This window comes from Cydia pomonella, chromosome 2, assembly GCF_033807575.1.
Source record: "Cydia pomonella isolate Wapato2018A chromosome 2, ilCydPomo1, whole genome shotgun sequence".
In the NCBI taxonomy this organism is placed as follows: domain Eukaryota; kingdom Metazoa; phylum Arthropoda; class Insecta; order Lepidoptera; family Tortricidae; genus Cydia; species Cydia pomonella.
The window spans coordinates 15,762,695-15,777,680 of NC_084704.1; the positions used below are offsets into that span (position 1 = coordinate 15,762,695).

The 14,986-nt window shown below is 44.0% G+C and overlaps 1 protein-coding gene across 1 annotated transcript; it reads right to left on the minus strand.

Annotated features, from left to right (window-relative positions):
• Positions 1–1,300: 1,300 nt before the first annotated feature.
• On the minus strand, positions 1,301–14,105 carry LOC133534490 (actin-related protein 10). The gene is made up of 8 exons (XM_061873644.1): positions 13,722–14,105; positions 13,328–13,480; positions 11,822–11,930; positions 10,689–10,797; positions 10,184–10,327; positions 8,619–8,830; positions 6,300–6,427; positions 1,301–3,091 (listed from the first exon to the last, which is right to left on the minus strand). Exons 1-8 carry the CDS (start codon positions 13,796–13,798, stop codon positions 2,860–2,862), a joined length of 1,164 nt encoding a protein of 387 aa, XP_061729628.1. The 5' UTR covers positions 13,799–14,105; the 3' UTR covers positions 1,301–2,859.
• Between the last annotated feature and the right edge of the window lie 881 nt (positions 14,106–14,986).

Here is a 14,986-nt window from a genome sequence, read left to right on the forward strand (position 1 = left end):
GTTTGTGTTGTGTGTGCACGTATGTTACACGTGTAAGTGTTTGAAACCCGCATGGATTGGGTAGTTAAGTATTTAGCAACAAGTTTTCTATCTCAAAATAGCTTTTTGTTTTCAACCATTTAACAACCTTAATTTTACAGTCGTGGGTTGTGGTAGAGTAAATGTCAATATTTTGGTTTATCGCATTGTACAGATTAGCAGATTGTGCTGACTGCTGTCTCCTTGCAAATACTGTTTTGAAAATAGGGGGGTTAATTATTTTGGTTTGTTTTTTACGCCGAGAATCTATTATTGGTTTGTAAGGAGTTTTCTTATGAGTTTTTATAATTAGTTTTAAGATATAGAGTTTTCTGACAGACAACAAATCGCAAGATAAGTATAGGTCAGTGGTAGGAAATCTGTACGGTTTAAAGTACATGACTTTAAGCAATGACCTTTGTGCTCTCTCTAGTTCTAAGAATTTTGTTTTTGTGGCACCACCCCATACAGTAATACAGTATGTTATAACTGATTGAACCAGAGAAACGTATATTTTATTTAGCATGTCCTTAGTAGTTACATGCCTTAAATTTTTAAAAGTCCAGATAAGTTTTCTTATTCTCGTCATAATACATTCTGTGTGAGAGTACCAAGTTAAACGTTGATCCAGCATTATACCTAAATATTTTGTGCACTCGACTTTATCTATGGCGGTACAGGAGCACTCAGTTTGAGTGCTATTTTGACAAGTGTGGATCCTTATTGTGAAGTCGATGCCTGGCTGTGTGCGGTTGTATTTTGTAAAACAGATATAGTTGGTCTTACTTGTGTTTAGGGTGAGTAAGTTATTGTGGAGCCACCCAGCAACCTTTGTTAGTCCCTGTTCTGTGAACGAGCGCACCTCCTCCCACATAAAGACGGGTGTTTGTGGTGACACAAACATGACAATATATATTACATAAAATTAAAAAAAATACACTTCAGAACTATTACAATTATTTAACATTATAAACAGTTTATCTCTCAGAAAAATCAACTTCCATGACTTCCATCCATAATTTCAACGACTTTACTGGCTTTAATGACATTGTAACTTATGTATATAAATTCTTTTATGGTAACTATTTAAAATATTTCTAAGTCTCTAAATATTTTTACTGGTTTGTAACTGGTTATGAGAAAAGAGTAAATTTTCTTTTTTTGTACCTGGTTACAAAACTGGGTTACATACGCGGCCGAAAGGATTTTAGTCTCTGGGATATGAAAATAAGGTTTAAAACATGTTTATATTTATGGTCTCCGTGTAATAATAACACAGGTAACGTGCTAAATAATGTATTTTATTTCATAAATAAATTATTACCTATAAATAAAACATGTGCATTGTCCAATAGTTAAGCATTAGGTATAGGACTGGTAGGAGATGCTATGTTATTCTCATTCACCTTAGGTCTAACGTTACATTACTTTTAAATAATAAAGTCTAGAAGACGAGTTCAGGAGGCCTACCGCGAAAATCGAAGTTCGTCAATTGTGGGCATTTTTCTCAGTCACTCAAATTACGTCTTAGTGAGAGTAAAAGAGAAAGATCCCCGCAATTTGCGAATTTCGATTTTCCCGGTAGGCCCCCAGGCACTCGTGGTATAATCAAGCTATACACCGTGTTTTTTTTTTCGTTAATTTCAAGGGTGCATCCCTGAGCTTAAATTAAGTAACTTTCTCAAAGACACCGGTATTCTAATTAACTCAATTTCGGAGATAATCAATATTTAATTATTATCGCAAAAGACAACGTATGTGTCGCAAAAGGGAGCTGTTCGCAATACCTAAAACTAGAACCAGTTATGCACATAATAATTATGTCAGGCGTGCTTGCAAGTTATTTAATAATAATTCAAAACTGTCTGAAGTCGATATATTTAATTGCTCGATATATGATGTTAAGAAAGCATTCAAACAACAATAATTAGGATGTTCTGCCTTTAGTCTTAATGTATGTGTACTAATTATTGTATGTTTGATTGCAGCATACTTTTTATTTATTATTACTTTATGGTACAGCGAAGGCATTAAATAATTAAATTATTAATGATAATGTAATTTTGCGACCTTGACTGTACCCGGATAAATACATTCAGTTACAACTCAGATCTGTTTGTTTAAAGTATTTATAAATGTAATTAGCTATTGTATCTTTAATTAAGGATTTGCGGGGATCTTTCTTTTTTACTCTCACTAAGAAGTAGTTAGAGTGACAGAAAAATGCCCGCAATTGACGAACTTCGATTTTCGCGGTTGTAGCCCTGTTCCAATTGCTATCGCACGTGTGCAATTATGTTGCTGTCCCGCCCATAGCCCAGCGGTCAATGACACTGCGAGCGGCAAAGCAATATAATTATGCGCGTGCGATAGAGATAGGAAATGGCGGGTCAACGTACGAAATTATTCGTGCTTAACGACCATAAAAAAAAATACATTAAAGCTTTAGACAAATGCAAATATGTAAACTTGGCTTGCTGTTTTATCATGGCCTGCTTTAGCCCTTCAAGTGGCGGCAGTGAAAACGTGAAAAGTAGTCACGTGGCGGGGCCCTGTTGGGTGGTCAGCGCGGATTTGGAGAAATCAACTATTTGAGCTTATCTATGTATAAAGGCAAGGCATTAGATCTGGTGGTGCTCCCTGGCGGGATGGTGCGGCGGCGTGTTGTCGAGCAGGCACACCCAGTCGCGCAGGCGGCGCTCGCGCAGGAAGGCGTCGCGCGGCGCCCGCGTTAGATCTGGTGGTGCTCCCTGGCGGGATGGTGCGGCGGCGTGTTGTCGAGCAGGCACACCCAGTCGCGCAGGCGGCGCTCGCGCAGGAAGGCGTCGCGCGGCGCCCGCGTTAGATCTGGTGGTGCTCCCTGGCGGGATGGTGCGGCGGCGTGTTGTCGAGCAGGCACACCCAGTCGCGCAGGCGGCGCTCGCGCAGGAAGGCGTCGCGCGGCGCCGCGCGCGCCGCGTCCCCTGCGCCGCCGCCCGCGCCCGCCAGCAGCAGCGCGCCGCCCAGCCACGATACGCAGTTCGCGTGCGCGGGAGCGTTGTGGAACTTCAGTGACGTCAAGTGGAGGCGTTCGCTGAAAAAAGTTTCAAAGGTCAGGCATGTGCCTAAAGTGGGTCTCTATTGTTTCCCATAAAGTTTTAAGTCATAATGTATTGTTTGTCCGCATTTTCGTTAGCCATTTCTCAGAAACGCGTAACTATTCAGGATTGCCATAAGCATAACTCAAACCTAACCTAGGATAACCTAAGGAAATTCCTGAAAAGTTAACGGTTTCAGAATTATGACTATCATTACATTATGACTTTCAATAATTTTGCCAAACAAAGGGATCCGGCCTATAGTTGACCGGTAAGAACGACCCAGTCCCATTGTTAAGTCCCTATTGGCCGACCGGTCTGTCGGCTCGTGAGCACATAAGGCTGTTACCGCGGTTTGTAGGGTCGCAACTTCGTATTTAGCATTTTTTTTTTTTTTTAATACTACGTCGGTGGCAAACAAGCATACGGCCTGCCTGATGGTAAGCAGTCTCCGTAGCCTATGTACACCTGCAACTCCAGAGGAGTTACATGCGCGTTGCCGACCCTAACCCCACCCCCCTCGTTGAGCTCTGGCAACCTTACTCACCGGCAGGAACACAACACTATGATTAGGGTCTAGTGTTATTTGGCTGCGGTTTTCTGCAAGGTGGAGGTACTTCCCCAGTTGGGCTCTGCTCTAGATCTGGAATGACATTTGCTGTGCTGTGCACTACCACACAAGGCGAGATGACATTCACATTGCCCATACCTCTCTTTTGGACGTAGTTTAAGGACATACCCGGGTCCTGGGTCCGGGTCGTATTTAGCATAGAGTATTTACTAGAATATAAATTGATTACCAATCAAAAACATAACTATCGTATACTCGTAATGCGGGTAACTGTGCACACCCTTACTGGGTAAGAAGACGCAGTATGGATCAGTGTTATAGCGTCTTTAACTTAGTTTATTTCATAGACAACACTATAAACCTGAAACCTACATCTACTACTGGCCTTAGCGTCTATTTCAGACGATCTATAGTGCAATGTCCGCAAAACAAAGAGAAATAAAATTAAGAATATATTAAATATTGTTAAATAATTAGCATATTCTTAATATACTTGGTCTACGGGATATGTGCGTATGCGCGCACTTACCCATGCATACTTTCCCCATAACGCCAAAGTATAAATGCGTCTGCCAATTTCATATCGGTTATAACTTCCAAGTTTGTAATACTAAACTCAACAAAAATATGCACTCAATTAATTAAACATAGTCCTCTTTGTTTTGAGGGAACAAATTGTCATGTAACACAGTTTTCCAAAACGATAAAAAGTTTCGAGTTGATCAGCAAATTTTAACTATCACAAAACTCATATCGACTCGTACTCGGCCCCACACACCTGGCGCCTGTGACAATACCTGTAGACGGGCTCAGTGAGCGCGTGCTGCAGCTCGGCCTTGAGGCGCGCGCGCAGGCCGGGCAGCGCGGCGCCGCCGCACACCTGGCGCCTGTGACAATACCTGTAGACGGGCTCAGTGAGCGCGTGCTGCAGCTCGGCCTTGAGGCGCGCGCGCAGGCCGGGCAGCGCGGCGCCGCCGCACACCTGGCGCCTGTGACAATACCTGTAGACGGGCTCAGTGAGCGCGTGCTGCAGCTCGGCCTTGAGGCGCGCGCGCAGGCCGGGCAGCGCGGCGCCGCCGCACACCTGGCGCCTGTGACAATACCTGTAGACGGGCTCAGTGAGCGCGTGCTGCAGCTCGGCCTTGAGGCGCGCGCGCAGGCCGGGCAGCGCGGCGCCGCCGCACACCTGGCGCCTGTGACAATACCTGTAGACGGGCTCAGTGAGCGCGTGCTGCAGCTCGGCCTTGAGGCGCGCGCGCAGGCCGGGCAGCGCGGCGCCGCCGCACACCTGGCGCCTGTGACAATACCTGTAGACGGGCTCAGTGAGCGCGTGCTGCAGCTCGGCCTTGAGGCGCGCGCGCAGGCCGGGCAGCGCGGCGCCGCCGCACACCTGGCGCCTGTGACAATACCTGTAGACGGGCTCAGTGAGCGCGTGCTGCAGCTCGGCCTTGAGGCGCGCGCGCAGGCCGGGCAGCGCGGCGCCGCCGCACACCTGGCGCCTGTGACAATACCTGTAGACGGGCTCAGTGAGCGCGTGCTGCAGCTCGGCCTTGAGGCGCGCGCGCAGGCCGGGCAGCGCGGCGCCGCCGCACACCTGGCGCCTGTGACAATACCTGTAGACGGGCTCAGTGAGCGCGTGCTGCAGCTCGGCCTTGAGGCGCGCGCGCAGGCCGGGCAGCGCGGCGCCGCCGCACACCTGGCGCCTGTGACAATACCTGTAGACGGGCTCAGTGAGCGCGTGCTGCAGCTCGGCCTTGAGGCGCGCGCGCAGGCCGGGCAGCGCGGCGCCGCTGCACACCTGGCGCCTGTGACAATACCTGTAGACGGGCTCAGTGAGCGCGTGCTGCAGCTCGGCCTTGAGGCGCGCGCGCAGGCCGGGCAGCGCGGCGCCGCCGCACACCTGGCGCCTGTGACAATACCTGTAGACGGGCTCAGTGAGCGCGTGCTGCAGCTCGGCCTTGAGGCGCGCGCGCAGGCCGGGCAGCGCGGCGCCGCCGCACACCTGGCGCCTGTGACAATACCTGTAGACGGGCTCAGTGAGCGCGTGCTGCAGCTCGGCCTTGAGGCGCGCGCGCAGGCCGGGCAGCGCGGCGCCGCCGCACACCTGGCGCCTGTGACAATACCTGTAGACGGGCTCAGTGAGCGCGTGCTGCAGCTCGGCCTTGAGGCGCGCGCGCAGGCCGGGCAGCGCGGCGCCGCCGCACACCTGGCGCCTGTGACAATACCTGTAGACGGGCTCAGTGAGCGCGTGCTGCAGCTCGGCCTTGAGGCGCGCGCGCAGGCCGGGCAGCGCGGCGCCGCCGCACACCTGGCGCCTGTGACAATACCTGTAGACGGGCTCAGTGAGCGCGTGCTGCAGCTCGGCCTTGAGGCGCGCGCGCAGGCCGGGCAGCGCGGCGCCGCCGCACACCTGGCGCCTGTGACAATACCTGTAGACGGGCTCAGTGAGCGCGTGCTGCAGCTCGGCCTTGAGGCGCGCGCGCAGGCCGGGCAGCGCGGCGCCGCCGCACACCTGGCGCCTGTGACAATACCTGTAGACGGGCTCAGTGAGCGCGTGCTGCAGCTCGGCCTTGAGGCGCGCGCGCAGGCCGGGCAGCGCGGCGCCGCCGCACACCTGGCGCCTGTGACAATACCTGTAGACGGGCTCAGTGAGCGCGTGCTGCAGCTCGGCCTTGAGGCGCGCGCGCAGGCCGGGCAGCGCGGCGCCGCCGCCGCATACCAGCATGTTGTCCGCCAGGGCGCGCCGCACGTCGATGGGACACTGGAAATAGGTACTCCAATCAAATAGTTTATTATATCCTACTAAGACGATACGAAATTAACCGGCCAAGAGCATGTCGGGCCACGCTCAGTGTAGGGTTCCGTAGTTACTCTTCCGTCACAATAAGCTAAACTGGAGCTTAAAGTGTTGTAAATGGTACCTTCCACCCGAGTTAAACAAATAGGCAAATTTGCATAATCAGTACCTAATTAAAGTAAGTCTTTTTACTATGAAGGGAAAACTTTTTGCGATAACTCAAAAACAGCTAAACTGATCATGTCCGCTATAGTTTTCATTTAATGTCTTTCTTAAGCTCTACTTCCACGATTTTTTTCATATTTTTTGGACCTATGGTTCAAAAGTTAGAGGGGGGGGGGGCACATTTTTTTTCTTTCGGAGTGATTATCTCCGAATATATTCACTTTATCAAAAAATGTTTCTTGAAAACCCGTATTAGTTTTGAAAGACCTTTCCAACGATACCCCACACTCTAGGGTTGAAGCGAAAAAAAAATTCACCCCCACTTTACGTGTAATTTTATTGTACGACTTAAAAAAAAAAAAATTTTTAGATTTTATTGTACAACTTTGTCGGCTTTACTGATTTATATATCCATGCCAAAATTCAGCTTTCTAGCACTAACGACCACGGAGCAAAGCCTCGGACAGACAGACAGACAGACAGACAGACAGACGGACATGGCGAAACTATAAGGGTTCCGTTTTATGCCATTTGGCTACGGAACCCTAAAAATGAATCAATATTGTAGGAAAATGTTTGAATTGGACCCGGGTACGTCCAAAAGAGAGGTATGGGCATTGTGAATGACAACTCGCTTTGTGTGGTAGGGCACAGCACAGCGGATGTTATTCCAGATCTAGAGCAGAGCCCAACTGGGGAAGTACATCCACCTTACAGAAAACTGCAGCCAAATAACACTAGACCCTACTCATAGTGTTGTGTTCCTGCCAGTGAGTACGGTTGCCAGAGCTCAACGAGGGGGAGGGGGGTTTAGGGTCGGCAACGCGCATGTAACTCCTCTGGAGTTGCAGGCGTACATAGGCTACAGAAACTGCTTACCATCAGGCGAGCCGTATGCTTGTTTGCCACCGACGTAGTATAAAAAAAAGAGAATTTAGTTTAATTTTTAAATCGATCGAAACAGAAGAAAAGAACAATATAATGCCTACTACATAATCCTTAGTCCTTACTCGTTACTCTCACAGATAAAATATTCTAATAAGTAATTAAATTGGCGCTAAAAATTCGCGATCGCGATTTTATTATATGCAGGCTTTGGTTAGAGGTGGACAACCCACTAAAACTTTACATCTCAGTTTATTAATTTACCTTTTATCCCCTTCTTGCAAGTCAAAATAACAGATTAAGACAAACAATAGTTAATTGAGGCTCATAGTGCGTTTATGAATAACGCCAATAATAATCATCAAATTTAAGAGAATTATACTGTACATTGACCACACAGGTACAGAAGGAATAGTCCAAGAACAGCGACTCGGCGCTCAGCTAGCGCGCGCGCCCGGACACGGTGATGGGGCCGCCGGAAGGGAGCGGGTAACGCACGCTCTTGGCCGAGGTTGGTCAGGTACCAACAACTGTAAAGCTAGGTCTGTAACTGTATAATGCACTGTAGCAGCAGATCGGTCAGCGAGCTATACTCGTTGTCACGCAGGAATAGCGGCTCGGCGCTTAGCTAGCGCGCGCCCGGACACGGCGATGGGGCCGCCGGAAGGGAGCGGGTAGCGCACACCCTTGGCCGGGGTTGGTCAGGTAGCAACAACTGTAAAACTAGGTCTGTACCTGTATGATGCACTGCAGCAGCAGGTCGGGCAGCGAGCTATACTCGTTGTCACGCAGGAATAGCGGCTCGGCGCTTAGCTAGCGCGCGCCCGGACACGGCGATGGGGCCGCCGGAAGGGAGCGGGTAGCGCACACCCTTGGCCGGGGTTGGTCAGGTAGCAACAACTGTAAAACTAGGTCTGTACCTGTATGATGCACTGCAGCAGCAGGTCGGGCAGCGAGCTATACTCGTTGTCACGCAGGAATAGCGGCTCGGCGCTTAGCTAGCGCGCGCCCGGACACGGCGATGGGGCCGCCGGAAGGGAGCGGGTAGCGCACACCCTTGGCCGGGGTTGGTCAGGTAGCAACAACTGTAAAACTAGGTCTGTACCTGTATGATGCACTGCAGCAGCAGGTCGGGCAGCGAGCTATACTCGTTGTCACGCAGGAATAGCGGCTCGGCGCTTAGCTCGCGCGCGCGCCCGGACACGGTGATGGCGCCGCCGGAAGGGAGCGGGTAGCGCACGCTCTTGGCCGGGGTTGGTGGGGTATCGGAAGCCCACTGTAGAGCTCGATCGCGCGTCGTGACTAGGCAGGTTTTTACTGAAAGCATGAGAAATTTTCTTAATATAACAGGGACCGGGTCCAGTACCCCTTTCTAGGGTTTTGGAAGGGGTATTAAGTAAGGCTTTGCTTACCAAAGCAGTTGCTAACTAAAACTCTTTCATTTGGCTTTTTAAGCGCTTCATAATACGGGTAAGCTGATACCTGTTCCTAAGCGCTAACCTCATGAAGAGGTATGATCGCTAATGCCATTTTCAACTTTCTCTTCGTAAAAATAGAATCAAATATTGCTTTTAAAGTGGAGGACTGGGTGTCTAGCCCGTTGACAGCACAGGTGTCATAATTTTTTGAATTGGGTACTTGGCACATGTTGAATATTATAACAAAATTTAGCTAAATGGATAGAAAATGGGCTATTCATTATATAAAAATGGAATTTAAAAAGACGTATTGAGATTACAAAAAAATACAAGGTTTTAAACGCTCAAAAACATTTTTTTTTAAACTTTGAAATAAAATTATACCATTCAATTCCTTAAATGTTATTGAAAAATAAATTGTATGACAACTATATACATAAACGCAATATTTAACGGTCATAATAGCAATTTTCTTGATCTTATATACATTCAGGACAGATTAATGTAATCTGACGTCACATTACATTATCATTTTGTTAGTAGCGTTTCAATCGTCGAGTGCGAGCGTCAGAAATTAACTCTCATTTTTGACCTTTGTGTTGCTTAAATGCCATGAGTCCTATATAGACATTTGATCCTCAGGAAAATGAAGATCGACGGACATTATTTACAAAAAAAATCTGTCAAGTAGCCAATTAGGAAGTGGTTACCCTTTCATTTAGGTTCTGATTTTAGCAGTATCTCTGAAAGGGAAACCCCTTCCTAGAGCAAAGTCAAATGAAGGGATAAGCAATTCAAACAGAAAGCCAATCGTTGGGGCTATTCGATGAACGACTAAGCCATTTAAAGCCGTTTTTTTCTGGGAAGGGGTGGACGGGTCCTGAAATATATTTAATATATATGTTCAGTTGGGGCTAAATTGAAACGTCGCCCTACCAAAATTGGCCAAAATGTAGGTATTTACTATCGAAACTATTGATTAGCGATATCGGGTAAATGTACTATATTTATTTGTTAATAAGGACTATACAGAGTTTCTATGGCTAGATTCGGTTTCTAATATCAGACCAATTTGATGGTACAGTCAAGTGCAAAAATATGTCTCGAATAAATCGTCTCATAAATATGGTACTACGCTCTTATTACACTGGAATAAGATGTTATGGGACATATTTTTGAGTAAGATTTGACTTGACTGTACGAAAACACGGGCATAACATTACATTGTCACTGGAGTTATAAGTAGACTCACCTGCAATATCTTCGAGCACAGTCGGGTCCAGGTTCAATTCTGTTTTGTTATCCTCGTCAAGAATGCGCGCAAGCTCGGCGCGCACCGCTAAAGCACCCAATGGGGCTGCCTGCAGTGCTTTTAGCACCACCGACCCATGGACTACTAAAAAAAAACAAATATACATTAAAAGGCGCGTTTTCTGTAAAAATCCCTGCTGTTACCTTGGTGGTAACAGTTGGGAATAGAGGCTAGTGGTGGGTAGGTAAACACAAAGTCACTATTCGTGTGACGTAGTTTCTGAATAGATGAATCCACATAGAAAGATAAGCTTCGCAAAGAAATCACAAAGTAGAATTTCTCCAGAGACATCTTGGTCGCGCGTGCATTTGTTTTGAACGAGGCAAGATTCCACACAGTGGAGGTCCACACACCAAGTTGCTACGGGAATCAATAAGGGGAAGGGTACGGAAATCAATAAGGGGAAGGGTACGGAAATCAGTAATGAACTGCCTACAGTACTAACCTGCACAGACCTCGGCCTCGCGAGCGCCGATCTCGACGACGAGCACTATTGGCGCACCCAGTGTCAGTGCACACAGTCGCGGACTGTCAGCCCACGCGACGCCAGAAACCTGTAGTAATTCATGACTTAAAAACCGGCCAAGTGCGAGTCGGACTCGCCCACCGAGGGTTCCGTAAAAATGTAACTATATATTTTTTTTACAAAAATATATTTTTCAGATTTTTTCCTGTATTTGTAGTTTAAGATGATATTACTTGCCAAATTTCATAGTTCTAGGCCAACGGAAAATACCCTATACATTTTGATTCCCTTGAGTGTCGAAATTCAAGTTTTTTTGCGGCATAAACGGCCGTATCTTTTTTTTACGTTAACTTAGAAGTTTGAGCTTCAAGGCTTCACAGTAGACTCGATACCTCCACGCGTTCCCGACATAAAAGGTCTTGACAGATAGACGGACGGACGGAAAAAAAGTGATCTTATAAGGGTTCCATTCATTTCTTTTTGAGGTACAGAACCCAAAAAATGGAATAAAGTAAGTATGTAAGTTACATTAGTAAAATAGAATGCTCTCTCTTCAAAATAACCCCCTTTACATTGACAAAAATTAAGTGGGTGGGGGCCCAGCGCGAAGTCCCTATGCAATGTGATTTCCCCAAAGGTGACCAGACGGCTGGCAGCTACTTTGGACAGAGATTAATCTGGCCATCCAAAGAGGTAACGCTGCCATCAGTCTTCTGGGCACCATGGCAAATGATAGCGATCTGAGGAGCAATTTTTATTTATAATTTAATTTTAAGTTTTTGTAATACCTACAGCTAGTTTAGTTTTAATGATTAGTTACTTTTTTAATTTTGATTTCAGTGTAATTTTGACACTATTCTTTAAATTCCTATATTTTGATTGATATTTAAGGTAAAAACCTCCTAGGGATATATTGTATATTTATTAAAAACATTTGAAATTTATCTAGTAAAAAAAACTTGAAGAAATGTTGTAAATTATAGTAAGAATTATATAAATTCTAATAAATTAATGAAACTATAACTAATAATGATAGCACTAGTAATAATCGTTCTACTATAAATAAAAGAAGTTATTACAAATAATGTAAAGTAATATGGTATGAAGTTTACCTCATAGTGTGTAAAGAGCACCTTGGCAAGAGTCTCACGAAAAGCTGTGGGGGTCAGCAGTGACTCGGCCACAACCACACGCCTCTCTTTAGGGTTCACCAACACATGTCTGTAGATGGATATTTATAAATTTCATAATAATGTAAGTAATTTGTAGTTTTCATATTAAATGATAATAACAGGTCTACCGCAATTTAATTTATTTATAAACATTTTTATAAACTATTACCAGTAAGCACAAGAGGACCTATCATGTGCTAGCCCAGCTGGTAGTTTAGTATTGTTTACCCATTTCTCCATTGACATATTGCTGGGACATCAGTCATCCAGAACCACAGCTGGTGCAACCCAGTTGAAATATCAATTTTAAGGTAAAATAATGAAATTTAATCATGGTAGAACCATCAATATCATTAAAGATGTGTACAAAACACAAGTAGATAAAATAGATGTGTAGTTTAAAGTGTTCATTTGTAATATTATTCCATAGTCAATATATGAATTTTAATTTTGAATTTTAATTTAATGTAGTTATTTTATTGTGAATTTTAAGTTAATTTATTTATAATATTTGAATTTCAATTTAAGTAATTAATTTATTTTTAAATATTAACAATATATTTTAAGTCACTATGTACCTAACCCCAATGGATCCTAGTTATCTAAATAAAGAAATTTTATTATTAATATTCTTTCTAATTTTCACAAATTACATACAAAAATAATGTTGTGCAAAATGTACTATCCTCCTGAATCCCAGAAGCAGTTGTTTTGTTTTTGAATTTGGAACCTATACTTATACAATAAAGGTTCAAAATGGATAGTGGAATATGTACAAAAATTTGTATGCAGGGTCTACTAATCTACCTCCTCAGATTTGTAGACAGATTGTGTTGACACATGTCACATATTTTGGAAAAACAACAGTTTAGTTACATATTTACTCTTGCTTTAAAGGCAGGGAATACAAACAACAATATGTTGGGTGGTGGATGTTGCACAACCTGAACACATATTTGCACCATAAAATACTAACAGCAAACAAATCTGTAATAGCCATAGGACATGTAAACATTCTCCTGCTTTCTTACATTTGGTTAATGTTCATTTATGTTAAATATTGTGGGAAAAGTATTATTTGATTTAACCCTTTAACTGGAAAACTTCTCCAAAAATTGTAATATGGAAACATTACCACCCCATAACAATGATTTTAAGATGCATTTCAAAATGACAGGGTTCAATTTTCCGTAATTTCTGATACTCATCTAACCGTTAAAGGGTTTAAGTGTCTAATCTGCTTCCCATTAAAAAAAAATGTTTACTAGAACTGGACCAATCAAATTCTGCATGGTATTTGGAATGACAAAGTGAAATTGAAATAATGGAAGTGGAAATTTGATTATAAATGTCAAATTTACATTTATAATGACACTCCCACACTTTGTTGTATCATTGTTGGTCCAGAGTTATCTTAGATAGACCCTGAAGTAACTAATACCTGACCTGAAGTAGAGTAGATGCAGCATGTGCACTAGGTTGTCATACAGCTCATCTTCGTTGGCATAATCATAAACTCTTTTGAACCGGCGCAGCTCAGGACTCCAGAACTGCGAGCGTATGATGCAGCGAGGTGCTGCCTCGCCCGTGAAACCAAACCTAAACATATATCATTTTGATTGTATAACCTACTATAATGTATTATATTACTATATATTTTGAAAAGTTTTATTTGTTGCAAAGTTCCAATTATCATTTTACAAGTTTTTAGAAATAAGCTGTGCCTACAGCTTATACTTCTTTGTGTGTCCATAATAGTGCCTACAGACGGTATCATTATCAGAAAATTCTCCTTATATAAAACTGTTGGTGTATTTCTTTTTTTTTTAAAGGTACTTACTTGGTATACTCCGAACCGAGATCGAGTACCACTGCTTGCTTCTCTTGGATGAGCGCGATGCCTTCGTATAAAGCCATTTTACCTCTTGCCTGTAGTGCTGCTGTGGTCTTATACTATAAACATGAATACATTATTTAGACTTGAAAATTGAAATAAATTTTCGTCAAGCTTGACCAATCTCTCAACGAACCCAACGAAACTAGTTAGCAAAGAGCATATAATCACTATGCTAGTTAGTTGGAATTGGATACTAGATTACATTGTTATTTAGTAATTAATTGTCAATGTGAAATTGTCAAACATAAAACGTCAAAATGTGACATGACGTCATGAAATGTTCCAGGCAGGCAAATATATTATGGAAGGTGGAGGTAATTAAATCTCCATGTACCAAAAAATGACATCAAAAAACCTTAAATAGGTGGCGCTACAATACCTAGAGTACTTGACAAAAAAATCAAATCATAGACAGCGCACTTCACTCTGTCTATAACGCCTGGGCAGCTACCGGGAAAATCGAAATTCGTCAATTGCGGGCATTTTTCTCTGTCACTCGAATTACGTCTTACTAAGAGTAAAAGAGAAAGATCCCCGCAATTTGCGAATTTCGGTTTTCGCGGCAGGCCCCCTGATTCTTAGCTACAAAGAGCATATAATCAGTACGTTTTAAGAGACGGGACTTCCATAATAGCAAGTGGAATCTGTTTGTTTCGCAAATCATTACCAAAATCTACGACAAAGAACTGTCAAGGAACCATAATACCAACATAACCGATTTAAATAGTGTAGTACGCTACACGCGTGCGATTCTTATCGATATCGATAAAATGGGGAGGGTTGAAACATAGGCTCCTGTCTACAAATTTTGTACTCGAAATCAGGTTAGCATCGAGTCCACATTTAAGTTGTATGTTATATAGTGGATAGTTCTTTGATTGGACTAATATCTGGTCGGGCTTAATGTGGACCCGAATTATTTTAATACAGTTTCAGTTAATACAGTTTTTAAGTCATGTTTTTTTTTTATTAAAAGCTTTATTTTCAAAATGATCTGCACATACATGTTTCAATAAATGTAACTTTTCTATGGGAAGATGTATCGTCAGGTCTTCGTTCCCAACAAATTTGACCCTCTGCCTGCATCTGAAAACATACAGCCTTGGACAAACATGACTTTATCTACAGTTTATATTCCAAGTGTTTGCTAAATTGCTAATCATGTTTTTCGGTATCCAGTTATCAACAACCCTTTATCAATGCTCTAA

What these genes read in the sequence shown, in the direction of transcription:
- LOC133534490 (XM_061873644.1), bottom strand. Translation starts at nt 13,798, where the DNA reads ATGGCTTTATACGAAGGCATCGCGCTCATCCAAGAGAAGCAAGCAGTG. An exon ending in CTGCATCTACTCTACTTCAG is followed by an intron (nt 11,931 to 13,327) that starts GTCAGGTATTAG and finishes ATCCATCTACAG; the next exon opens with ACATGTGTTGGTGAACCCTA. An exon ending in TGTGCTCGAAGATATTGCAG is followed by an intron (nt 8,831 to 10,183) that starts GTGAGTCTACTT and finishes TCATGCTTTCAG; the next exon opens with TAAAAACCTGCCTAGTCACG.